The sequence below is a fragment of the Megalobrama amblycephala genome, linkage group LG5, assembly GCF_018812025.1.
Source record: "Megalobrama amblycephala isolate DHTTF-2021 linkage group LG5, ASM1881202v1, whole genome shotgun sequence".
Taxonomy (NCBI): Eukaryota; Metazoa; Chordata; class Actinopteri; order Cypriniformes; family Xenocyprididae; genus Megalobrama; species Megalobrama amblycephala.
Genome location: NC_063048.1, coordinates 18,573,114 through 18,600,425, shown reverse-complemented (window position 1 = coordinate 18,600,425; position 27,312 = coordinate 18,573,114). Strand labels below are relative to the sequence as shown.

Below are 27,312 nucleotides of genomic sequence, written 5' to 3'. Positions count from 1 at the left end.
AAACCTGTTTGGAATCGCATTTCAAACCAAAAAAAAAAAAAAAAAAGAAGAAAAAAAACGAAAAAAAAAGATTTCATGTGTTTTTTGCTGTCCTGACTGTCAAAAATACATCTGGATAAAATCTGGATATGTAAAAAAATAAGTCTATAAGTCTGAAAACACCCTTAATATAATATTGTTTTTTTATATTTAATATAATATTATAATATTATATTTAGGAGGGTCATATCCTACAATTTTTTGATAATTTTATTTATTTATATATCAATTTATTTTTCACTTTTAATGATAGCCAAGGTTTCTTGAACTAACTATAAGTCTGAAAACCCTTAATATGATATTTTATAATATAATACCTTAATAACTTTTTCAACTGGAAATGCATCTGAGTAAAATGGTCTGTAAGCTGTATGTTTACATTAAATGAGCTATATCCTAGTTTTTAATGATAGTCAAGGTTTCTGGGACACCAAATTTAGTCTTAATATAGTTTTATGTGAATACTTTCCACCTTCTCTCTTACCCTAGAAGTAAACATGCTTGTTTTGCTACTGTAAAGGTAAGGATTATATATGCAAATTACTTCTTATTATGATTGGCTGACCTCTTCACATGTGAATTGAGCTAGTTAAAAATTAGACATTGCCTGTGCCATAAAAAAGTTATTTATGTTCTAGACCTGTGAATTATTTGCTCTTATGATTCTAAGAATTAGACCTGTTTTCTTGACTGATATTCCTATCTCCCAGAAAACACATTCACGGTCCTGGTTAGACCCTGGAGTCCTCGTCTCCCCATATCGCCACAGGCTTAGTGTGGGCAGTTAGCATGCGAGTTAGCATTTGTTAGCACGTGAGTTTCACCAGATTATACATGCCGTTCGCGCTTTGACGTTGTCCGTGGCTTCCGACCGCAAGAGCATTGACAGCTTGATGAATTAGGCCTGACACTTGCCAAAATAGCCGTCCTGTCTGCCAGCTGCCAGTTGAGCATCTACACTCCGTTAATTGAATTGGCAATTTGTGTAACAGTACCTGCCCCTGAGCCTTTGGTGAAGCCAGAGACTGCCATTTAGCTCCAATAATCCAGGACTAGGGAATAAGAGGTCTAAGCTTCACAAGAAATTATTGCAGATTTAAAATGACAGTCTGATGCCTTGCTGCCAATTTCCCATTCAATGAGAAATAAATTAACAATAGCAATAATGTTGACTTATAAAAGTGAAAGTTAAATTGACTTTCTAATAGCACAAGCGATTTGAAATTGCCACTGTGGCAAGTAACAAATTGCATTTATTGCAGTCTTGCACCAAATGCTGTTTGTGGTATGGTGGGTATTGAAGACTAGCATTACATATTGAAAGTGTCAAATGGAAAGCAATATTGTCTCATAATAAAATGCCATTAGTCTGTATCAGACGGGGTCCGTCCATTTGCATGTTCGTGAAATGCTGTCAAGGACTTTGGAATATTGCGTCTTTGGGATTGTGATACTCCGAATGGGAAACATCATCCTGTATGTGTTTGACAGTAAACCAGTACTCACTCAATAGGCAGATCCTGCATATTTTACAGTGCTTTTACTGTATTGTGCTGGACTTATTAGGTCAGGCGTGATGTATTTGCTCGCGTTTCCTCTGTAATATATTTGTATGTGCTCAATCTGGCGTGGCAGGGAGCTAAACTAGAGGAGATGTATTATGGAGAATCATTGCAGGACAGACATTGTGTTGCCTCTGTGCTCCCTCAAGCTCTTTATTCATATATCATTTGCGTCACGAGCAAAATGAAGCAGATTAATAGAGCATAATTCCTGAGATCAATATGCAATTATATTCATCTCTCCGGCTGTTCGGGCAGCCGTGCAGAGGCATGGCGACACAGTCGCATAGTCTTGTCGTTGGACAGTATTGAGTGTACCAGTAAACCAGGGGAAGAAAATTGTTTAAGATGTTTACATTTGCTGTTTTCACTTTTTATCGTATTCACTTCCTGCTTTTTACTGTCTAGAAACCTCCTAAAATCACCCTTTCATGAATCTGTCTGCATTGCTGTTCATGTCAAAGTAGCTCATGCTTGATATGATAGGTGGGGGTGTAACGACATCGTTATATCGAGATATCGCAATATAAAAATTAGGGCTGCACAACGATTAATCGCGATTAATCGTTTGCAAAATAAAAGTCTGTGTTTATGTAATATATGTGTTTGTTCTGTGTATATTAATTATGTATATATAAATACACACATACATACATGTATACATTTAAGAAATATATGCATGTATAAATAAATATATATATTTTATATTATATTTAAATATAAATATTTTATATATAAATATAACTTTTCTTAAATATATACATGTATGTGTGTGTATTAATATATACATACTTAATATACACAAAACAAACACATATATTACATAAACACAGACTTTTATTTTGCAAACGATTAATTGCGATTAATCGTTGTGCAGCCCTAATAAAAATGCAACGTATGTATCGTTGATGTAAATTATATGATTTGCAATATAGAGGTAGTTTTATCCAAGACTCAGCTTACTGTATTTATAAGGTATAATTCACCCAAAATTGTAAATTCAGGCATCATGTACTCACCCTCATGTCATTTCAAACCTATACGATTTTTATTCAACTTCCAAACACAAATGGAGATATTTTTTTATGAAACCTGAGAGATTTCTGTCCCTCCATTTAAAGTCCATTGCTCTACACCTTAAAAGAACCAAAAAATGTCATTAAGAGGCATTGTAAGAAATTATCAAAAATAATTAATGTGGTCTAATCCAAATCCAAGTCTTCTGAAGAGACATGATGGCTTGTGATTTCAAGTGATTTTAGTGACATTACTACATTAAAATACTATAATGTTGAATATAATGTATAATAATGCAATGGAGGAATATTTGAGTCCTGATAATATTAAAATAATATTATTATTTTAATATAAGGCAATAATAAAAAAAAAAACTTTTTTTTTTTTTTATTTTGGCTTAAAATACCACGATAGTATCATATTGTGAGTTCAGTATCGCCATTTGTATGGAATTGTGACATGAGAGTATCGTTACACCTCTAATGATAGGTGTGTTGAAACTGTGATGTGTCATGTGAGAGGGTCTTCAAATGTGACAGATTAGGCTTTAAGACTCTATTCACTTGGTTGTACTTGTTTCTATAAGCTAACCTCTGGTTCAACATGTTCACATTTTTCATTATGAAATATTAACCGTAGACTTAATAGTTTGCAAAGCTCCTCAAGGTCAAGGAATTTAGAGGACATGTGGCTGATTTCCATGCGGTGGTCTTAAGCGAGGATCCTTGTGTGATGAGAGCTATTGTCTGGAGATGTTGCCTTTAAGTACAGAGAGGAGGGTAATTTGAAGCTGGTCAAGTGACCTCTTAACTTTGGTATTTTCTTTGTCGACTTGTACTGGTGGTGGTTGTGATCTCTGCTGGAGCACATTAAATGTTGTTTTCACACTGGGTTCAGTTCTGTTCTATTTTATTTATTTATTTATTTTACATTGCCACTACTATATTATTTGAGACTTATTAGGGCAGACGTGATGTAACGTGATCTTTCTTTCTTTCTTTCTTTCTTTCTTTCTTTCTTTCTTTCTTTCTTTCTTTCTTTCTTTCTTTGCTAGGGCACATTATATGCTGTTTTCTATTCAGGTCTTTTTTCAAAATTGTATTTATTTATTTATGTTATGGCTTAAAGGGTTTGTTCACCCAAAAATGAAAATTCTATCATTAATTACTCACCCTCATGTCGTTCCAAAACCGTAAGACTTTCGTTCATCTTCAGAACACAAATTAAGATATTTTTGATGAAATCTGATGGCTCAGTGAGGCCTCCATTAACAGCAAGATAATTTACACTTTCAAATGCCCAGAAAGCTACTAAAGACGTATTTAAAACAGTTCATGTGACTACAGTGGTTCAACCTTAATGTTATGAAGTGAGAATACTTTCTGTGCGCCAAAAAAACAAAATAACGACTTTATTCAACAATATGGGTGATTTTAAAACACTGCTTCATGAAGCGTCGTAGCTTTTATGAGTCTTTTGTTTTGAATCAGTGGTTCAGAGTCGTTATTTTGTTTTTTTGGTGCACAGAAAGTATTCTCATTGCTTCATAACATTAGGTTGAACCACTGTAGTCACATGAACTGTTTTAAATATGTCTTTAGTAGCTTTCTGGGTGTTTGAAAGTGTAAATTAACTTGCTGTCAATGGAGGCCTCAATGAACCATCGGATGTCATCAAAAATATCTTAATTTGTGTTCCGAAGATGAACGAAGGTCTTACAGGTGTGGAACGACATGAGGGTGAGTAATTAATGACAGAATTTTCATTTTTGGGTGAACTAACCCTTTAATGTGAGGAATATTCCACACACTGTATGTTATTGCCATATGGAGTTTTAGTCGGGGAAAAAGTCATGATAGTAAATTTTTGTTTATAATCAGATTTAAACCATGTACTACATTGACATTTAGGCTAATTCTGTTTACTTATCGATTTCCAGATTTATTCACATTTGGTTTTTGAAAAGTGTCAGTTTTGGACCTGTTTGTGTTGCCAAAACTTTTTGAACTAAATGAACAAAACTCTGACATCAGACAGACTTGTTTATATCAAAAGTAGTGTTTTATTAAGCACGTGTGTGTGTTGTGTGCCAGGTTGCGTGCATGAATGCAGTGTGTTTGAATGCAGTGTGTTTGATGTGCAGGTATGTGTGTGTGCATGTTTTCTGTGCGATCCTCAGGGCGTAAGAGCTCCCTCTGCTGTGCGCTGCGAGCCTCCATGTCCGTGTCCCACCGGATTGTTGCTCTGGATTGTTTGCGTTTCCACCCACAGCGGCGGCTACTGACCCCGACGCTCCAGGGACAGCACTGAGAGCCCGGCTCTCTCTCCTCCCGCCGCCCTTCCCGCTCGTGTTGTGGCAGGAATGTTCCTCCGGGGCGGACACAGGGCTTAGTGCTGAAAGCATTACCGGAGGGGAGAAGTGTGTTTACCCAGCTTGAGGCTCTCTGAAGGACAGAGGCCTCTCATTTGGGTCTCGGGCCCTCTCGTGCACGCTCGCTCGGGGCACAACGTCCTCCTGTCCCCATTACGCCCTCCCTGAACGACAGTTGTTGTTTGCTGCTGGTCCTTGAGAATCCTTAATGGCCGTTCAGCGCTTTATTACATCATTAATTGCACTTAATTCAGCAACATTACCCGAACGCCTGGCTAGGCTTGGAAAATTAAGTACAGAGTACTTTGTTATAAAATTCTCTATAATGAGCTCTGGTGGGACAAGGTCTGTTAAGTTTGAAATCACCCCAGGCCATTTTTTAGCAGAGCCTGAGCCGACTTTAAAGTTGGAAACTTGGAAAAAATGCCCTGAGGGCGCTGTTCTCTGGGTGCTTTGCAGCTCAATGGATGTGGCGATATTAGTCCTGCTATAAACAGCGGGCTTTGTAGCACCGAGCCTTGCTGAATATGCAGAGAGGATCCGTTCTGAGGCTTTGATTTGCATCTGTGTATTTACAGTACCGGGGGCTTAGTATTATTGGGGCAGAAGTGTTTGTTTAACAGTTTACCGTATCTGTTTAAAATCGCACAGCCAGATTCCAATTCCAAGTTAGTTTGGATTTAAAGCGGAAACGTGCGTGCGCATGCTGACACGAGTGCGCTCACGCTGTGTGCTTCTCTCCGCAGCTATCGGGTCCCAGCGGAGGCGGAGCCCCAGTGCTGTTGCCTCGGAGATCTTTGAGCCTCACCTTGGCAGCCACATTCTGCAGGTAAGATGAAATTTGAACTATTAAAACTGCCTTTGTTCTTCCAAAACACCCTGATGTTCTTAGTTTGGGATGAGCTTGAGATTAAGATTAGCTATGATCATGATATGCAAATTATGTAATCCACAAAAGTTGAAATGTAATCATAAATATGTCTCTTACTCTTTTGTTTTTGAAAAGCCCCCCTCCCAAAAAAAATTTGTCTCTATGAACTGATCTGTCCCACTATTTTCTTAAAGCTGGTGGTATATTTTCCTTTTTCCAAACACATTTCACATTGTCTTCAAGTCATGTTGTAATGATCATATTTATGAGATAATAAAATATGATAATTACATTAATGTTTGTAGATTTTCTGACTTCTGCCCTGAAAGATTGTTTCTTTTAAAAAAATCATGACCAAAGCTAATTGTTATTCATCAAAATTACTTTTCAGTCGAATAAATGTGTTAATGATGACTGTTCAAATTACTTTATATGCCATTTGTGCAACGCTTATAAAGAATAGCTATAGTAACTGACGGAAAACACCAATTCCAGTTGGAAATCTTTTGCACTTGATTGTTTACTAGCACTCAGAAAACTTCCTGTGAACAAAATATGAAATTGCTTGTGAATAAATTAGCAGGCATTCTACAATGACCTGGATGAAGGAAATCCCTCACAGGTGTACTAATGTGTGTGTTTAGAGATTACAGGTCTGTTGTCTTAAGACATATGTGGTGTCTCTGAGCTGGTTAGCATGTGTGTAAATGAAGGATGACACTTCCTCAGTGTACTGGTGTTTCAGGAAAGATCGGGGAGGGGGGCAATTTCTTATTTCACCTTGGAGGGTTGAAAAAAATTGTTTTTTATCCATGCTTAGCTACAGCACTGATGTCCTTTCAAACTCGTTTTAATGACACAGAACGAAAAGCACATTTTACACCAGTCACCTGTGTCCAAAAAAGCGGATTAGGAATATTTATATAGCGGCTCGCCGGTCCCCGGACTGCCAGTGCTATTCCCTTACGACAGGTTAAGTGTGTGACAGCAAAGCGGAAATTTATAATTAACACCAATACCAGGCTGGAAGTCTGTCGAGGCGTGGCCTTTTCAAGGAAGGACTTGTTCCTGGCAAATTGTCCCCATTAATCTTCAGCTTAATTGATTGTGAAAAGTTTTAGGATGACATTTTAAAAAAAGCATGCTCGGCTGGTGATTGATCTGAAGAAAATGAACTAATAATGGATGCAAGGCAGTCATTAGTTGTTGAGCGCCGAGGCTAATTTTAGACAGCTTAAACCATGTTTGATAGCGTTTAATAAAGAGGATGTGGGGGAAGAGCTGCTGACCGGCCTTCACCTGCAAACGGAAGCTACGCATCGATACTTGCGCATATATGCCAGTGTTGTTGAATTCTTCATTCAGATTTGTTGATATTGGTTAATTTTGAAGTATGAAATATTTCCAGGTTTGTTGATAACATTGCAGTTTCATATCACCTGACTCTTTATGAACTAGTAACAGAGTTTTATGCAAAATGTCTTGAGGTAAACACATTAAAGGTGCTAAAGAGGATCTTTTCGTCGACTGAGAAACCAAAGACTGTTAGTGAGTTTTTGAAATGAGCGCATGCGTAAGAACAACCCCCCTCCTTCACAGTTAATTTCGAGGGAACGCCTCCCAAAACTCGTGCACGAGTATTGGAACACGAGTGTTTACCACCGGCATTCGCTGTGTCGTGTTTTTTGGATTCATTATGTCGGACTCACCGCAGGTAACTCATAATCAGCAGTTGTTACTCCTGTCTCCTGACAAAAACATTGCATGCGGCGCCTGTGGAGTGTAGAAAGTTACTGGAGCGCGCAGCCGCGCACGTCTCGCACAAGGAACGTCATGGCAGTGATTGACAAGCCAGAGGGCCAATCGTTTACGCGATGATCGCATAAACGATTGGCTGATGTTTTTAAGGCCCTACCTCGTGCACAGATGATTGATATTAATATTATTCCTTTCAGTGCACCTAATAAATAGTCTTTTATCAGTTAGTAAAGACAGTTTCAAGTAATATTGCAAAAATGTATAAAACAAAACATCCTCTTTAGCACCTTTAAGGATACTTGTACATGTGGCAGGTGTGGTAGAAAAGGAATTTTCATAATTTTCATAATTTTTTTTTATAATTTTTTACTTTTGTAAGGTTATGTCAGATAAGTTCCTTCTCCATAGATGTGTGCTTTGAAGCAAACATAAAAGCAACTTGACATTTAAATCAAACCCACAATAAAAATCTTCATGGGCAAGTTTTTCACCCTCATGCAAAACTCCCAATTGTGCAGATTTCTTTTAAAAATGACTGGTTTTTGCCTGTGAATTTTCACAGAGTAATGGTAAATATGAACCGTTATGCTACAACCAAGGCCACAAAGGTGGGGAAAATATATTAACCAATGATATCATAACTTGATTTTCACAATCCAGTCAAAATCTGACCTAACTATATTTATTAATCTTTTACATTTCCTAATAGATATGAATATTGCGGCAGCAGTCCTTTGTCAACCATTATGCAACCATATTGTGGAAGTTAAATGTGTTGTATGTTGTTTTAATGCTTCTTAGCTGGATGAAGCAAAAATGTAATGGTTCTTAAAATGTATAACAGCTTTACAACAACAATTGTCGATTTCTTACTTTCTGCCGTGTGTGGTTTGTATTTGTGTTTGGTTTTTTTATGCTGTTATGTGACCCAGTGACCAGATTTCAGCAGAGAAAACACTCCATGCTGTTTTGTTTATGCACAAATAAGCTGAACACATTGAGCACCCAGTTTTGTCAACTCAGATAATCAATTAGCTGCTTTAATATGCAGGTCTGTTTGAAGGCAGCTGTTGTGACGCTCTGCTTTCTCACTTCTATTTAATGTCATGGCACAATAATATCAATATTGTCTTTTTCTCTCCCAGCTTGCACACAAAAACAGTATATTTTTAGAAAAGGCCCATTTCTGGTGGCAGGCAGGTGAAAGTAAATATCACAACAGAGGATATTTACTTTACTAAGGTTTCTCGCAACATAAACAAGTTATTTTTGTTACTATACCTTTAAGAGTTTTCCTTTCTTTTAACACCCTACTCTTCCTCCAGTAGCGTCTCTATTTGCCCCGAGGGTGTTACGGTCCCAGTGGTGTCAGCACGGGCTGTGCCGGCGCTCTGGGCCACAGAAATGACCGTTATGTCCACTCCCACAGTGCATTGTCATTTGCGTGGGCAGCGGGTCGGATTGATTCCGACAGCAGCGCTAGGTCATTAGCAGAGAGCTCAGAAGTCTTCTGTCAAAGCGCGCCACGCTTCCGCCTGGCTAAATAATAGCATTTATATCACCCAGATCATGCTTAGCAAGAGATGAATTATAGATGCAGGGTTTCATTTTAAGGCAGATGAGAGCTTAGCTGCCTGTGAAGGGCAAAAGCAGTGTATGGTCATAGACACAGCACACAGAGTGAGACTGAACCTTTGTCTGTTCTTTTTGGGAGATAAAACTCATCAGTAAATTAGCTATGAGTTAATGGATAGTTTACAAAGCTGCTAAATGTTTATGATCACACATGTTTTGGGAGCTGCCATATGGCCTGAGCTTGACTGGCATCCAGTGCCGGTCCTCCCTATAAGCAAAGTACGCTAGTTGCGTAAGGCCCCCGAACCACTAGGGGGCCCCCTTGCTCTCAGAGATGATTTAATGACTGTTGATACGATTAATATAATTTTAGTTTCGGTTTTGATTTTGGCTTCTAATGATTATGAGATGATGGGGCTGCGTTCCTTTCCTTTAAAATGGTGTGCCGTCGGCCTTCCTACGTATCACCCAAATCAGTCAACTCATGTAATATGACTGTTGTAATATACAGTCTCTTGCTAGACGTGCTCGATACAAAAAAAAGTGTTAAAAGCGCATTGAGCTGCGAAAGAGGCACTTTCCCCAGGCTGCTTTCTGTGCACGTGATCCGAGACGGGGTGAAACATGGACAAGCATAGAGGCTAATTTGGGCTTCGGGTGTGCGATTAAATGGACAAATACACACAAAAACTTGTCAAAATGCCCATCTTGGCAAGTTTTCACTTAAACGCAGTTGGTTATATGAAGAGTTTGATGCTAAAATGCTATAAATCCATTTTGATTCATTTGAGTAAAAATGTGTTTTCTTTACCAAGAAAGTGGCAAGATGAAAACCACTATTTTCTGTTTTAAACTTTCACATAGCATCTTTTGTTTATAATAACATTAAAAATTCAAATCTAGATTTTGATTTTCAAAGATTTATTATAAAAACTGATTATTTTTTCCCCAAAATGCAATAAATCCATGACACATTTTTTTTCCAAAATGCAATTAAAATGCATTTAATCCATTAAACCAATATAAAAGTTGTTTTTCATATTGAAACTGTTGAAAATACTAGAGATGTTCCGATACCCCTTTTCCATTCCCGATACCGATTCCGATACCTGAGCTCAGGGTATGGGCCGATACCGAATACTGATCCGATACCAGGGTGCAGAGCTCTGAACCGGTTCAAGGAATGAAAACGAAAACCGGAAACGAACAAAGTTTTGACCGGAATGGAAACGGAAACTGAATCAAATTTAATCGTTTTGAACATAAACGCTCATTTGAAATGGCCATTAACCGGTTAATAACGTTATTTTTCGTTCTATTTAATATTTTGATTTGGCAGTCAACCAATCACGAATTCAAATAGTACAGCCTATGCAAATGTGATGCTGACACATCCAACGAGTGAAATGCCCGCGCTCAGACTCTACAGTGAGCTCACGCGCTGACGCGCTCAGCCCAGCTGTCAAGTCATCATAGGTTAGTCACAATGGCAATGCCCTGGCATTAGTTTTTCCGATGATATATGTCACCAACAGTCAAGCATTAGGCCTACATTTAAGTGAAAATGAATGTCAAGTAGGCTAATATGCAGCTTGTTGTGCGTTTTGAAACCAGCGAAAATTACAGGATATCTAGAACATGAATTCACACAACGCCACATCACGCACATGCAGCAGTTCAGAATAAAACTATAGGCTAACATAACACATATACAACAAAAGGGAATATTTAGGCCTATAGGCTAGGCGAAATATTTCACCATATAATTAGGTCTACATATTAACAAAACGAAAGTGGTTCATTGTGGCGCACTCCAGGAAAGGAAACCGACATTCTGCTTGTTTTCGTTATTTAAATGTCTTTTGTAAATGTATGAATTATTTTTGGCTTTTAAATTACGACCATAAACCATAAATTACAAAGTACAGTTTAGGACAAAACGTTCCAGTGGTCGCGACGGCGCCTCATGCGCGCACACAAATTTTTGCATTGCTTGCTTGATATCGCAGCTGTTAAATATTAAAATAAAATACAATCAACCAAACATATAAAACTTTACACTGCTCAATTCAATTATGTAATACAATCTGCCGTCCTGTGACCACCGCCTGACTGTGCTGTTATGTGAAGAATGATGTCGATAATGCGAGTGAAGTACAAAGCTTACATAATAAATAGCTTATAAATAGTTTAGCATTCGTCTCGAAAATGGAAACAATGCCGAATGAGAAAGGTATGCTTCAGATTCACTTTAAATTAATTCGTTTAGCATCTTATTTAGTTTTATTTCTAATAAATAACCCTGTTTTTCGCTTCTTCGCTGCTCTAAACAGTGGTTGCTTATGGCAACACAGCACAACTTCCTGTGTTTGCATTCTGAGAAGAATTGATTTCCGATTTGCTGCGTTAAGCAAAGATAGCGGGCACAATTAGATATTGTTTAAGAAAATGGTATCGGATCGGTACATGAGTTTAATTACTTGCCGATACCGATGCTCGAATTTTTTCTGGTATCGGTGGTATTTCCGATACTAGTATCGGAATCGGAACAACCCTAGAAAATACACAACAAAGTAAGTTGATCCACATATATGACAGCCTCTGAACTTGGTCAAACAGGTAACTCGTCTGTTGGATCGGACCACACTGGCCAGCCTTCGCTCTCCACGTGCATCAGTGAGACTTGGCCGCCCATGACCCTGTCGCGGTTCACCACTTGTTCCTTCCTTGGACCGCTTTTGATAGATACTGACCACTGCAGACCGGGAACACCCCACAAGAGCTACAGTTTTGGAGATGCTCTGACCCAGTCGTCTAGCCATCACAATTTGGCCCTTGTCAAACTCGCTCAAATCCTTACGCTTGCTCATTTTTCATGCTTCTAACACATTAACTTTGAAGACAAAATGTTCACTTGATGCCTAATATATCTCACCCACTAACAGGTGCCATGATGATGAAGAGATAATCAGTGTTATTCACTTCACCTGTCAGTGCTCATAATGTTATGCCTGATTGGTGTATATAATCCATTGTTTACATCAGATTTTGAGCCTGAACGATCTACCCTCCATTATTGTTCTTCAAGAAATTATGCAATTTGAGCACCGTTTATGTTGTAAAACTTGAGTAGACCTAAATCAGTGGTTTTCAACCAGGGGGCCTCAAGATTGCTTGAAATTGTTTAAAATACGACTAGCCTTGAAAAACCTGGATATAGTAAATGAGAGAAAAGTGTGATTTCTAGACCTTGAAAACTATTAGAAATGAATATATTTTCCAATCTATTTTCTAAGTTAGAAATTGAGTATATAATAATATATCTTTTAAAAAATCCATATCCATAATCATTACCCCAAAAAATCCCAAACAACTGTAAAAGTCATAGAACCTTTGAATATTGTTGTGGACAATAGGGCCTTGGCGTCAAAAAGGTTAAGAACCACCGTCTAGATTGAATCTGCTGACTTTTTGTGCTGATTTTGGTAGGAAATAGATTTAAACTAGTACTAAAGTCTTAGTGGTATTTGAAATCATAGTCAAATTATTTAACAAACAAATGCACAACAGGGTGGAGAACGTGCAGAATGGTTGGCGTTCCTTTTCTGTGGAGCTTTCTGTGGTTATGTGGGCACAGATCGCTCTCTTTTGGGCATCCGCTGTTTTTGCATTCATAATAGGGATGTGCCAGACAGCATGTCAGAAAGTTTCTGATCTTCACTGAACAAATTAACAGCGCTGTTGTTTATTGCTTATCTGTAGTTTTTGATGTGTTTTAGTGATAAAGAATGAAGAGCTTTCAGAGACACTGATCGACAGGGAGCCTTAATTACTGCCCGTGTGTGCGTGCGTGTGTGTGTGTGTGTGTGCGTGTGTGTGTATGTGTGTGTGCGTGCACCTGTGGTGAGCGCCCGGGTGACAGGACACCAAACGCCTCTTAATATGTCTCGCAGCTTCAAGTTCCAGCACTCAATCTTTCATCAACTCCTTGTTTACTTTCTTCTCTTTCATTCTCTTGTTGTTTGTTTTGTAGCGTCGTCTTTGTTGTTCTTGGCTTGTTTGTGATAATAGGGCTTGGATTAAAAAAGAGAAGAGAAAAAAAAAAACACAGACACTTTGAAAACCCTTCGATCTTCACACCGGAGGAAAGCGCAAAGACGGCGGCTTTAGAAATGACAGCTGTTTACATTTGCATAACATCAAGGCGGAGCGAGGCAGTGTCTTTGAGCCCGTCTGTGTGCAGCTGTCACCGGCTGTAATCGCAGGTTGATTCGCGGTTCACAGGAATCGCCATCACGCTTCTCTGGCTCTTTGCTGAGATCAGGTAGAAGGTGGCAGAGAAAGAAAATAACACACAGGGAGGGTGTTCTTCACCTCAAAGCACCTCATCTTCGAGACGTCAAGTTCCACTCATACATGCAGATGGTTTTAGGGACGTCAAGCTCCTGTATAAGCGATATGTGTCCATTTTACCTTTGTCAGGGCCATTAGTGCTAGAGGTTAAAGGGATAGGTAACCCCAAAATTAAAAATCTGTCATCATTGACTCAAAAAAAAAAAAAAAAAAAAGATCTGATAAATATTTGAGGGCTACAGAAAATTTCAGCCTATTTTATTCATAAATGTCAGAGGATTTTTTTTTTTTTTTTATAGTAATGCTTCAGAAGACTACTTTATTTATTTATTATTATTAATAAAGACTAATAGAATCATGCATTTTTAGTCTATTCCATATATTAACGTGCAATCACATGCGTCTTTTATGAACATCATGATAAAAGATGGATGTTCTTGCAATATCTTTCAAATGCCTTTTTCTTTTAACATTATTATGCACAAAAAATAATTTTTAACAAGCTCACCATTATGCAGGAAATAGCGCCCATGAGCATATTTAACAGATTACAGGGCAATGTCTAAATTACACAGATATTCCTGTGATAACTCTTTAATCTAGGGTAATAATCACCCTTGATTTATTTTGTATGGCTCATTATTTTATTTCTTTTTATTTATTTATTTTTTCCCCTTTTCTCTAAAGTACTGTTTAGATGTAGATGGTAGAGAATTTTCTGCTCCCTGAAAAAGAACCTTTATTTTTACATTTCCATTGGTCCCAAAATTAACTGCAACTGAAAAATTTTCTGACCAAGATGTAGAACAATCAGCTCCATAGGTTGTGAATCAGTATATCGTGTACACGAATTTGGGCACTGGATCACTACACACTGGAACACTGATGACCAGCAACATGACAACGCCCTTGTTGTAAACCCTCACTACTGGTATTTATGAACAACAGCAGAACTTACATTTTGCAATGTTATCTAAAGTACATTATGATAAATACTTTTGTTACATATACATGCAACATTTCTGCCATAAATTGATTATAAATGTTAGCTAGATTTACTACCTGTCTAGTCATGTATGTTTAAGCTGAAATCGAATTTATTAACTTTAAAAAAAAAAAAATTATTATGTATCATTGTGTGTTTTGAGTTAGCTTGCACATTTTATGTTCCGTGCTTTAGAATTTCAATTAGGTGAACATGGTGAGCATCAATGTTCCCTGGTTTTCACAGTGCATCGTGTGACTTTTTAGGGAGTGTTTCAGTTTAGTTCTAACTAGTGCACTCAAAGGTTTTTGAGATAGCCCTTAAAATGGCCGACTCCCTGATCAGTGCCCTGACTACTGAACTAGGGAGCTGATTCTGTGGACAACTGCACAAACATCTAAGAATAGTCTTACAAATTACACTACTCATGTTTTCTTTAAGACTGTTCATAACTTTTTTAAGTCAGTTACATAAAAAATGTAGATTGATCTAATTTGATGCCGAGCAGTAAAACTGATTAACTGCTAGTTGGTCATAGTAGTTCTTAAGGACACCATATTAAAGGGTTAGTTCACCCCAAAATGAAAATTCTGTCATTTATTACTCACCCTCATGTCGTTCCACACCCGTAAGACTTTCATTCATCTTCAGAACACAAATGAAGATCTTTTTGATGACAGAATGCTGTCAGATTTCCTTCCATAGAATGCCTTTGTGACTGAAACTTTGACACTTCAAAAAGTTCATAAAAAGAACGGAAAACTAATCCATATGAATCGCTTGTTATGATGAATAGATTTAATTTAGGCTTTTACTTGCATGTAAACATTGATCAGAGAACATAAGCAGAAGCTCAACCGAATCTGAATAACGCACAAGAACAAACCTCTTCTGGAAGCTCAAACGTGCTGCGTAACCAATGAGGTTCATTGCTGTCTGTTCATTCCTTTGTGTCATGAAGATAAACGAAGGTCTTACGGGTTTAGAACAACATGAGGTTGAGTAATTAATGACAGAATTTTCATTTTGGGGTGAACTAAAACTTTAACATAATGGCTATATTTTTGGAACTGGTGTCCTGTTTCTACCGGGCCCCTCTTTTCGAAAATGTTTAAGTTTACTCACTTGAATAGCAAATGAATAGCACACCTTTCCTCCAAAACCTGCATGATTTAAGGTATCAAGTTAATATTTAGGGTTAGCAGTTTGTTCAAATCCATAACTCTCAGTATGATCAGTTCTAATAATATTTTAACCTTATTAAGCGCCACTAATTAAATGCCAAACTCGCTTTATCCTTTGCTAAATTAGTGGCACCAATAATTGAAATTTTTATTTTCTGTCTTTATTTATTTATTTCTGCTTTTTGTTCTTTGTTGGCTGCATTTTTAGCTGATCTCCATCTCTATTAGTCCAGGTCTGTCTTGCATTCACAGCGCATAGATTTGTAAAAAGCAAGGCAGGCGTGTTTTCTGTGATGTCCATCACGGAGCGGTTGAAATCACAATGTGAGCGTGTCTGAGGTCAGTGCTTTCTGCTTTTAGCTCTTTTATTTACATCAGCTGTCGGAAGATCTCCATAGCTTTCCCTTCATTCACTAATTTGCTGTTGAAAGCAAACATGTCAGAGCCCCTCTTGTTGTGGTTCACTAGCTTGCATAACATAATGCGAACAGCATTTACATATCCATAAACACACAAACACACACACGGACCCAGCTCAATCTCATCTTGTGTTGGATGGTTTCCTGACAGATCATCCATTCTACTGCCGTCCAACACGACGGATGAGTTTTCACACTCTTCTGATCTAGTTTTCTCACTGTTTCTCTCTTTCTTTCTCACTGTGTTGTTGGTGTATTAGCCACATGCTGCTACCCGCACCCTCCTCAAGCACACGCTTTATTGCATGTCACCTCATTTGCTGGATGCTGTACAGTTTGGACAGGAGATCTGATATAGCGATGAACTCTGACAGGATGACTGTTGTGTGTTTTGGTGTGAGACTAAAGCTCTGTTTTGAAACCTAGCAAGCTGCCTTGCTGTCTGCTGCCTATATAGACAGCTGCCTTCTAAGGTAGCTGAAATGGAATCTTATAAGTGACTGATTGTTGCAAAGACAACAACTTTGTGCAACAGACCAACATCAGAGACCTATTGGATTTCGGTAGAGATTGTTGTTGTTATTGGCATGCTGCTAAGAAAATGGCGTGATACTCTTTCAAAGTACATTTTGTTTACAATTAGATTAAACTCTTTTATTCAAACTTTTAGGTCTTGAATATGGGTCAATGACGTGGCGGGTAATTTTTGTTTTGTCCAAAGGCCTTAATAATATTAAAAAACAAAGATATGACATCCAAAGTATGTAAGGTAGTACAACTAGATCTCTTTTATTGAATCCAAACTGTTTTAATTATTATTTTATATATTTTGAAGCGTCAAAAGTTCATTTGGTTTAACCGTCCAAAGGCCAATACCGCCATTTCATTTGTGATTAAACTATTTTTAAATGTAATAAATGTATATTTTTTACTCTGGCATGATTTTACAACATTATATATCAACATAATGCAAAATGATATTAAAATTATGTGTAGAAGCCGTTGCTTTGTTTGAGATAGAATGTCTGGAAAAATTAATTTCATTGATGTAATTCGGAGTAACCAATTTAAAGGGATCATTTTGGATTGAGTCATGCGGTCAGAATCTTGTTGACAGGATGTGACATCATTCAGACCACATGATCATGAAGCAAAGTAACTAACTCTCTTTTAACTATTTGAAAAATTCATGTTTCCACTTGCTCATACACATGTCCTGAAACATCAGGTCATTCGGTACAACCGCTATAAAACATGGAAAATGTTGTAATATTTTAAAAACTTGCACTAAATATAAAAAAAATGATTGTCCTTTTGCTAGCAAGCTAACTGGCTAGTTAGCTAGATATCAGCATGTTAGCATTGTTTGAAAATATCATCATATGGTATAACCAAAAGTGTCATTCGGTAAAATCGAAATTTTGGTTAAATTGAATGACTTTTTTTGGTGACAAATTTTGTATATCTTGTAAAAAATGACAAAAGCAGTGTTAATTGATTATAAAACTACATAATCTCATTGTTAACACTTAATAAAACTTTAAAATTAATTATATCTCCATTATGTTTTTTTACATTTTTAAAAGCCTTATTCGTCAATGACCCATATACATATATACAGTACTATGCAAAAGTCTTAGGCCACCACCAGCTTTGCTATTTTAGCAGTGTTTTAATGACCATCCATATTTATTTTTTGGTGTCTTTATTAAGATACAAACAGAAAATAAAGGAAATATATACACAAAATGTGTAGTAGAAAGTTTTCTTGGCCTTCCAGTAATTTTCCATCCCATTTAGGTTTAAGATTTCTGTTATTCCTGCTATTGCTCAAGTGTAAGGGGAGGTCACTAAATACTTGCCACTTTAGCCTATAGAAGACGTTTTTTCTGACTTTTTCTGTTTTTTTTTTTTTTTTTTTTTTTTTTTATACTGCATACACATTTCCTGTATTTTCTGGTTATATTCTAATAAAGAGACTGAGAAATAATTATATACTGTATGGTCATTATACTATTGATAAAACAACATCTATTGGTGGTCTAAGACATTTGCAGAGTTATATGTGACCCTGGACCACAAAACCATTCATAAGCGTCATTTTTTGAAACTGAAATTTATACATCATCTGAATAAATAAGCTTTCCATTGATGTATGGTTTGTTAGGATAGGACAATATTTGGCTGAGATACAACTATTTGAAAATCTGGAATCTGAGGGTGCAAAAAAACAAATGTCAAAATATTGAGAAAATCGCCTTGTCCAAACGAAGTCCTTAGCAATGCATATTACTTACAGAAATATTTTTAATATATATTTATGGTAGGAATTTACAAAATATCCTCATGGAACATGATCTTTACTTAATATTTATGATTTTTGGCATAAAAGAAAAATCAATAATTTTAACCCATACAATGTATTGTTGGCTATTGCTACAAATATACCCGTGCGACTTAAGACTGGGTTTGTGATCCAGGGTCACAAAAAAGGCTAGTTTGAGCTATACCACCCGCCCATCCATCCATCCATCCATCCATCCATCCATCCATCCATCCATCCATCCATCCATCCATCCATCCATCCATCCATCCATCCATCCATCCATCCATCCATCCATCCATCCATCCAGTGTGTGTGTATTTGTATGTGTGTGTGTTTGAGTCTGTGCAGGTGAGAAATGGCAGTAAGACAGGAGCAGCTGCTGTTTGTGTGCAGGTGTGTATAATTGTAGGTGTGTGTGTAGCTGCAGGTCGCAGCTGTGCGCAGGTGCGTTTGAGTTCTCCTGTCACTGGGTGGCAGGTGTTTTCTGGCCACAGGTAGAACGTGAGCACATGTGGCAGGTGGAACAGATACTCTCAGTTAACGCAGAAACAGGTGACGACCGGACACGAACTGCCCTCAAGACCCTCGCAATGGGCACACGGACCCACGCCGTCTCCCGAAGTCTTTGCGATTGGACGGTAATGTCAAATACTTTGGTACAGAATGCCGTAACACGCCTATACATGCTCATGCTCTTTCAGAGCGCATGCTAATGTGGCAACGGTATAGTCTGCGTTCGGCAGCCTTTTACTTTCAGCTCAGACTCTGTCAATAAAACCTGACCGGACGTCACCGAAGGATCTTGGGGGGGAAAAAGGTCAGTGGGCAGTGCAAAGCAGGGAATTTTGATGATCCGGCCTGCGTTTCCTGGTTCATTAGCAGTGGGAATTTGGACAGGGAGAAGGCGGAGGGGGGATAGATCCACCCTTATTACTTATGCAGTCAATAGCAAGGCTTGTCTGCATTCATAATTGTTTGATTTTATAGGCCAGTCTTTAAACAAACATTGTCTATGGTAATGCCCTGCCCTGATGGATGGGAGAGGTTTTGTCTGTGAATATCATTTGGATAATTAAAAATGACAGACCAAATCGCCCGCTGTCTTGACCCTCACTTTGTCTCCCGAGTGATGCCGGCGAGATGCTGATTGCTGTCAATCACGGGTCTGCGGAGGATTGGGGAACGCGGGCAGCCGTGAACCCTGACCCACACTGTTGATCTGAAATAGATAACAACCTTGAAATACCTGCAGAATTTCAACAGGCGTGCGGCACCTTCCCTAAAAGAGCCACTTCCTCTGTCTGTTTCTCTCCGTCTGCTTGGGTTGGTAATTCAGAACCGCTTCCGAAGCGAACGTCTATATTCTCAGCAGTGTTTTTAATATATAAATTGCTAACTTACACTTGTCTTGCCATATCAAACTTGGATAGAAGTATTTTAACATTGACAAAACTACACACTTCACCAGTCATAGGACCAATTATTCAATTACTAAAAGAATCATCAAAGGCAACATTAAAGAACTGGAATCGTAGTGGAATTGGACTTTTTTTTATGATCTTCATCCCTACTTCTTTCACACACAGAAACAAATTAAAACATCAATCCGTTGGCTAGCTACAGCGTTTTAGGACACAATGCGTTTGTTTTGTCCTGTCTTTTATTCTGCTCTCTACATCTGTTTCTTTAGTTTTTTTGTTAATCTTTCATTTCCTCCTTCCTTTCACGTTTCAGCACTCCGAGTCATTCCTGTGGTCTACCGCATACTTTTATATGATAATTTAAATATTCTGCCAGTTGTTTTCTCCTGCCAATGCGGTGTCTTTCCTCTCGCCACTGTGGTGTGGGTGTTTAAGTAGTTTAATTAGAACAGAACAGAGGATGTTGTCTCTATTATCATATACCAGCAAGCATCACTTTATGAATTTAGCATTTGTAAACTGGATATGTCACAGTATTCCAAATGTGAGCGCCGTTTGTTTCTGTATTTGGATAAATGTTTAACGGCATCTCAGTTACACGCTTCAGCTAAATTTCAGGCAAACACACGTTTCACATACAGTAGCAGTCCCATTGGCATGTTTTATTGTGCAACATTGTTTTGAATTTTATATAAATATTGGAAGTTTCAAGTTAATGTTAAAATTTTTAGTTTTAGATAAACCATTTAAAAAATATACTGTGGTTTTGTTATATTATATTATATTATTTACGTTTTATGTTTATATTTTAAAATTTGTTTTATAATAACGCAATTTTAATTTTTAGATAGAAATATCTCAGCTCCAATATGATTATGTTTCCATATCTGTAATATGGAATATTATTGTAATGTGGAATACATATATTTATAACATTAAGATATATTACATTAGATTAATGTACAGTGTCTGGAGTGTAAGATATGTTTGTCATCGAGGGAACGCTCTCTCAATATAGACGGCTCAGAGCTGAACGCATTTAGTCCTTCGTTGCTTTTCAATTTTCCAACTGCTGAACTACACCCTCCCCTCCACTCACCTCTCTCCAAATCCAGCCAGGCATTAGAAACACTATTTCCCTCGGCAGAGTTCCCCTCTCAGCATGGTATTCTCTGTCATGTTTCTGTAGCCATGAAAAGTAATGGTGGTACCATGGTACAGTCATTATGTATTTTGTCAGTTTTACAAATGAATGAAAGATGTTACCAAATTTTTGTTTGTTTAGTACAGTTTTTTTTTAAAGAGGTGGTTGATTATGATTGAACTTTTTTAACTTTAGTTAGTGTGTGATGTTACTGTTTGAGCATAAACAACATCTGCAAAGTTACGACGCTCAAAGTTCAATGCAATTTTTTTTCTTTGAAAAAATTCTCTAAGGACTACAACAAACGGCTGGTTGGGACTACAACGATATTCTTCCCAGGTTAGTGACATCACTAACCTTAAAATTTACATGAACCCTGGCCCCGAGAACATGCAACAATGGGGGTGAGGCCATGTTGGGCTGCTTTAAAGAAGAGGAAGAGTTGTTATGTGTTGTTACCATGCCGTCATTTTACGCCGGACTGCTTCACAAATGAGGGTCAATTCAATGCTGGATTTGCACAAAAGATTAACATGACGACACATGCTAGTCGATGAGTTGAATCAACCTCACAACCAAATATGGGCAAATTTGACAAGCTATAATACATGATTTGTGGGTTATTTTGAACTGAAACTTTACAAACACATTCTGGAGACTCCCAGGCCCGGCGCAACAAGGGGGCAAAAGGGGGCATTGCCCCCTCAGATCTGATTTGTGCCCCCTCAGTTTCAATTTTTCCCCCATTCACCCCCAATTTTATCCTTTAACGCGTACGATCACAACGGTGTGATTAAACTTTCACTGCATCACTGCTAAATTCAAACCTGCTTTTGCGCTGCTGGCGCTGAGCCAGAGATGGATGCTGTGCTTTTCAGATTTTACAACTATTCAGTGTTTTCAACCACATAATGTTTATTTGAGGTTTCAGACATTTAAAAAGACATTTAAATTAAGTAGGCTATATATATAAAAAGACATTTATAGTTTGTTAAATGCAAACTCCAAACACTGATAGAAGCTGAAATAAGTTGTTATTTTTTTTATTCATATCAGATAGCCTACATTACGTATGAAACAATAAAGTTGACTCTTTTCTCTCGGTTCACTGTTTTACGTTTATGTATTTCGAGAAAAACTGATGAATTTACGTGATGTAAATCCGACTGATCCTCTGTTTTATCAACATGATCAAACAACAAAACACATTCACTTCCACATATTTGACAATCAGAATATATCATATAATTCATGATATACTTAACAAGTTTATGAATATTTTAAATAAAAAGGAAAAACGAAATAAACGCGATAGATAGGCCTACCTGTCATAGTGTGGCCGCATGACGCGTCGGCAACGGGACATTCTAAAACGCTTAATGTGAAAAAAGCTTAACTTGAAGCAGTGATATTAACAGACCAAACTCACTAAACATCGTACTAATAAATACTATGTAGGCCTACAAAAAAATCAAATGAGTCCTGAATGATCTCAGTGCGTTTAATAACACGTTAAGCCAAAACCATTATAGAAAACGCTTAAAGTGGCTTAATGTAGGCTATTAAGAAAGACAGTGACATTAACAGACCAAACTCACTAAACATCATACTAATAAAGTAGCCTACAGAAAAGCAGTTGAGCCCAGAATTTGAACGCAAAGTGTTTATATTCACGAGCGTTTTCCTCATATAGAAAACTGTTAGAAAACGTTTAACGTTGCTTAATGTAGTAAGTGATATTAAAAGATCAAATTCGGCACAAACCAATTTTTCTGTATATTATGCTTTAATATAGTGTTTACTAAGTTTAGTCTTTTAATGGCACTGTCTTTTTTATGGGAGGAAAACACTTAGGCCTAATTAAATGTTGCGTTCATATTCTGGGCTCATCTGGTTTTCTGTCCGTTTATGTTTGGTTCGTTAATAACACTGTGGGGGAATTTAATGCTCTAAAATAATGGTCACCTTAATATAGTATATAATATTATATATGTAATATTATATACTCCTGGGGACACCAGAGACTTATATTACATCTTGTAAAAGGGGCATTATAAGTCCCCTTTAAATATGTAGATAAGGCCATTTTATATTGCCATTATATCACAAAAGACTGTAAAATGTAATTTAAAAAGTTACTCTAAACAACCTTTTGCATGAATTTGTTTATTATCAGAATTATCTCATCATGTGGCTCTGGATGTATCAATTTATCCACTGAAGGTGAGTTAAATGTAGAACCCATGTGCAGTTTGTTGATATAATAAAAGGTGAACAAAACAAGAAAATGACTGAAGTGAACTTGACTGAAAACATAACATAGACATGAATATAAACGTGAACTAGACTTGACCTGACTTGACTTGACTGGACTGACTCAAAGCGGGTTAAAACATCAATACATGACAAGCCAACAATGGAAACATGAGGGCTGTTTATACAAAAAGGACTAACAACTAACAAGAAACATCTGAACACAATGAGCCAATGAAAACATGACGCATTAATCCAGTCATAACATGACATATTAGACAAGCACATGACAAGATCACGAGGGCAAGGGAATCACACGACAAACAGAAACATAAAACATGACTCTGAAAACAACTAAATAAAAGACATAAAAACATTAATTTGAACAAAGCCACAAAACAGACGTGACACTGAAATTTACTTGCATTTTTTTTTTCTCAAATATTTACTGCTATAGAGTACTTAATCAATAAGGACAATCATTAATAGGAATTAGAACCGGGATCATTAAATTCTTTTTATGATTCCCATCTTTAGTACAGACAGTGTGTTTATTATAATGTAGCGTTCTAATTTTTGTTGTTGCAGTGCAGATAAAACCTGAGAGCGAGTGACCTGAGGCGACAAAACCAAACACTCCTGTTATAATCGACTGTAGATGGTTTCGTTTGCAGTGTAGATGCGCTGTTAGTGGAGACACGTCTGTCTGAACAGCGCGTCTGACTTTCTAATGACGAGGGGGGAGAAATGTAAACCTCCATCTCCAAATAGTGTGCGCAAATCCGACTGTGGAAATTAATCCTCTCAATTCTCTGTTCCTCATTGTGTCGCGCCAAAGGAATTTGATCCCATTGAATAATTTCATTATAACTTGTGAGCTTGTGGATTAATGGGAATCTTCACTGTAAAGACAAACAGGAGAGGCGAAGCTGTCGGTTTGCTCTCTTTCTTTCTCTTTGTCTCTTTTCTCGTTCTCTCCCATCACCTGCCGCACAGTCAAACCCGAGACACAATCAGTGTGCACAATGGCGTACTTGTAAACAAGATTAATGCCCATGTACTGTTTTAACAGCTTGTCAAGAGATCACATGAACACAAAGGCAGCAGGTTATTACACATCCACTCTACATTATTAAGCTGATATGTACATTTATGATACACTAAACCCTGGCGTGAACTACTGTATAAGATGCTCAGACACTGTGATCCCTGTGTGGTTACAGATCTAGATGTTCATAGCATGTTGCTACATGTTGGTAAAACTTCTGCTTCTGCTTATAATACTTAGAAAAATACATATAATTGTTTTGGGTGAAAGTTTTTGCACTTTTTTTCCCCCTTTAAGGTGTAGTATGTAATATTGACAGCTAGTGGTTGAAATAGGTACTGCAGTCCAAATTCAAAATATTAGAGAGAGTTGTTCCTCCTCAGACTCAACACTAACATGGGTTGCCAGATTGTCGGCACACAACAGGAACAGTCACAATTGACAATGGAAGTCGACGAGCCTTAAGTTGATCAGTTGATTTATCTACGTTTTAATACACCTCTGGTCCTAGAGCTTTTTGGGTGGATAAGCTTTTTAGTCGAGTATAATCTGCCATCTCTGACCCAGTTCGTTTGTGGCTTCCATGGCAGCAATAAGCTATGTTTTCTGCCATCTGACAACGCGGGGTGCAGAAATACTATTGGGTAAATATTAGCAGTGGGCAGGATCACAGAGATCAAAAACAAAAGACATTCTGACACAGAAATAAAATAACTGGCTGTAAGCATTGTGTTTCAGAGAAACAAGTACGTGAACTAAGCATGTTTCCTAAATCTCTGCAAAGATATTATGGTGTTAACAGCTTGTATAGTAAAAAAAAACAAACACATACAGCACTTCTAAATCTCTTTTCCTGTTGTTTAATAATCCACAGTAAATAGACATTGATGTGGGATTAAAAAATAGACAGATATAATTAAAAAGAAGATTTTCCAACAGAAACAAAGCATAAATAATAAGAAAGAAATCAGATGCTTGCTTAGTAAATGTAATAATTATCAAGCCTTTTATTAAAATGAGTATTGACTCATTAAACGCACTTGATATTGCATGTGTCCTTCTGTGAGAGATTTTTACCATTCAGAAGTTCAGAATACCTAAAATGTAATTAAGGCTTCACGATAATGGTTAAGTGTTTTCCTATGTAGCCTACTAAGAGATATTAAAAGATCAAATTCTGCACAAACCAATTTTTCTGTATAGTATGCTTTATTAGTATAGTGTTTACTAAGTTTGCTCTTTTAATGTCACTGTCTTGGTACATTAAGCGTTTTCTTTATGGGAGGACAATGCTTAATTAAACGTGTTGCGTTCTGGGCTCATCTGCTTTTCTGTATATAATATGCTTTATTAGTATGGTGTTCACTAAGTTTGGTTTGTTAATAACACTGTTTTAGTAAATTAAGCTACTTTAAGCTTTTTCACATTAAGTGTTTTCATGTTAAGCGTTTTAACGTCCCAGTGGCGATATCCTTTTCAACTGATTAACATTATGAAAACTGGTAAAACCTTTAAGAACTTCAAAAGATAAAATGGCGAAACTCCTAATATTATATCCAATAATTCCAAATTAAATTGTCACATATGTTGCAAAAGTGCATTCTGCAAACAGTAAGGTGGAGATCCGTATTGCAATTGTTGAAATACGTCGCTGAAGGTTTGATCATGGCAGATTTAGTCACACAAATAGTACAAGTGGTTTGTGAAGAAACAAATACTGGCTGAATGACTCTTTCATTGAAGCAGAATTTCGCTGTGGAGATCGCTAAACTCCAGCGCACATTTGTTTTCAGATCATTATCGCTTCTTCCGATTTTAGAGGGAGTGCGTGCACAGAGTTGCCAGATTGCACAATCTGACATGGCTCTCTTTTCATACAGATTACATAAACACAGAATGTTTGTTTTCGATTTGACTTGCACGATTTAAAACCTGACATTTCAATGTTTCTTTAGACATAAGTGTCATTTTTTTGTCATTAGTATTCATAAGTTACAGTTCATTTTCTGAGAACTATCAGATTGGACTTCGTTCAGAGGGAGACGAGAGATCACGCATCATGTTAGTTTTCTTTATTTTACAAAAAGCACAACATTATGTTTTTACTCTGAGTGTACACAAATAAAAGAAGACATTCTATAGTTTCAATTGATATATTACTTATGTCTCTATGACAAGAAATGACGGAGTATTTTAAGTCTGTTTTTCTGCAATGTGAAAAAAATCCTGCAAAACGCGCCGGCGCGTTTTCAGACCTCAGGGAGTTGAGTAAAACACCGGGAAGAAAGTATATCCTTTGAAGGGAAAAGCTCTATTTGGGGGATTTAAGCTCTTTGCATCTGGCAACCACAAGCATATCCCAAAAAAAAAAAAAAACACGTTTTCAGGATAAATAACGAGCGGGCCAATATCGTGACGATTTTTTGTAATCGATCGAGAGAAGCAGATATCGTTATCGGGATTAAAATCCGATTAATCGTGCAGCCCTAAATGTAATACTTTTATTCATCAAGTATGCATTAATCAAAAGTAACAGTAAAGACATTTATATGTTACAAAATATTTATTTTGTTAATAAATACTGTTCTTTGAATGTTCTATTCATCAAATCCTGAAAATAATATATCATGGTTTCCAAAAATTAAGCAGCAACTGTTAAGCAACTGTTTTCAACATTGATAATGATAATAATTTATTGAGCACCAAATCAGCATATTAGCACATTGCCTTTGTAAGCCCTCCTGTTCGAACCACCCGCTCTAAGCGGGACTCGAACCCCGGTACGCTGGCAATGGAGTCGGGTGCTATAACAAGGAGGCTAAAGACCACAATCTCTAGCGTCAGTCGCTAGAGCACCTCTTGAGTTCAGGGGAGTGAGGTTTACAAGCACAGCTTACCGTCCGTTACACCATCACAGGAAAATATAATAATATAGAGACCATATTGGTGAGCATAAGAGACTTCTTTTGCAAACAATAATAAAAAA

At 37.2% G+C, this 27,312-nt stretch overlaps 1 protein-coding gene across 3 annotated transcripts in view; it reads left to right on the top strand.

Annotated features, from left to right (window-relative positions):
- LOC125268636 (neuronal PAS domain-containing protein 3) overlaps positions 1–27,312 on the top strand; it is a 359,515-nt gene that overhangs the window by 172,122 nt on the left and 160,081 nt on the right. For all 3 annotated transcript variants that reach the window (XM_048190978.1, XM_048190979.1, XM_048190980.1), the window contains exon 4: positions 5,736–5,818. In XM_048190978.1, the coding sequence (XP_048046935.1) occupies positions 5,736–5,818 (83 nt within the window). The remainder of the gene's footprint in view (positions 1–5,735; positions 5,819–27,312) is intronic.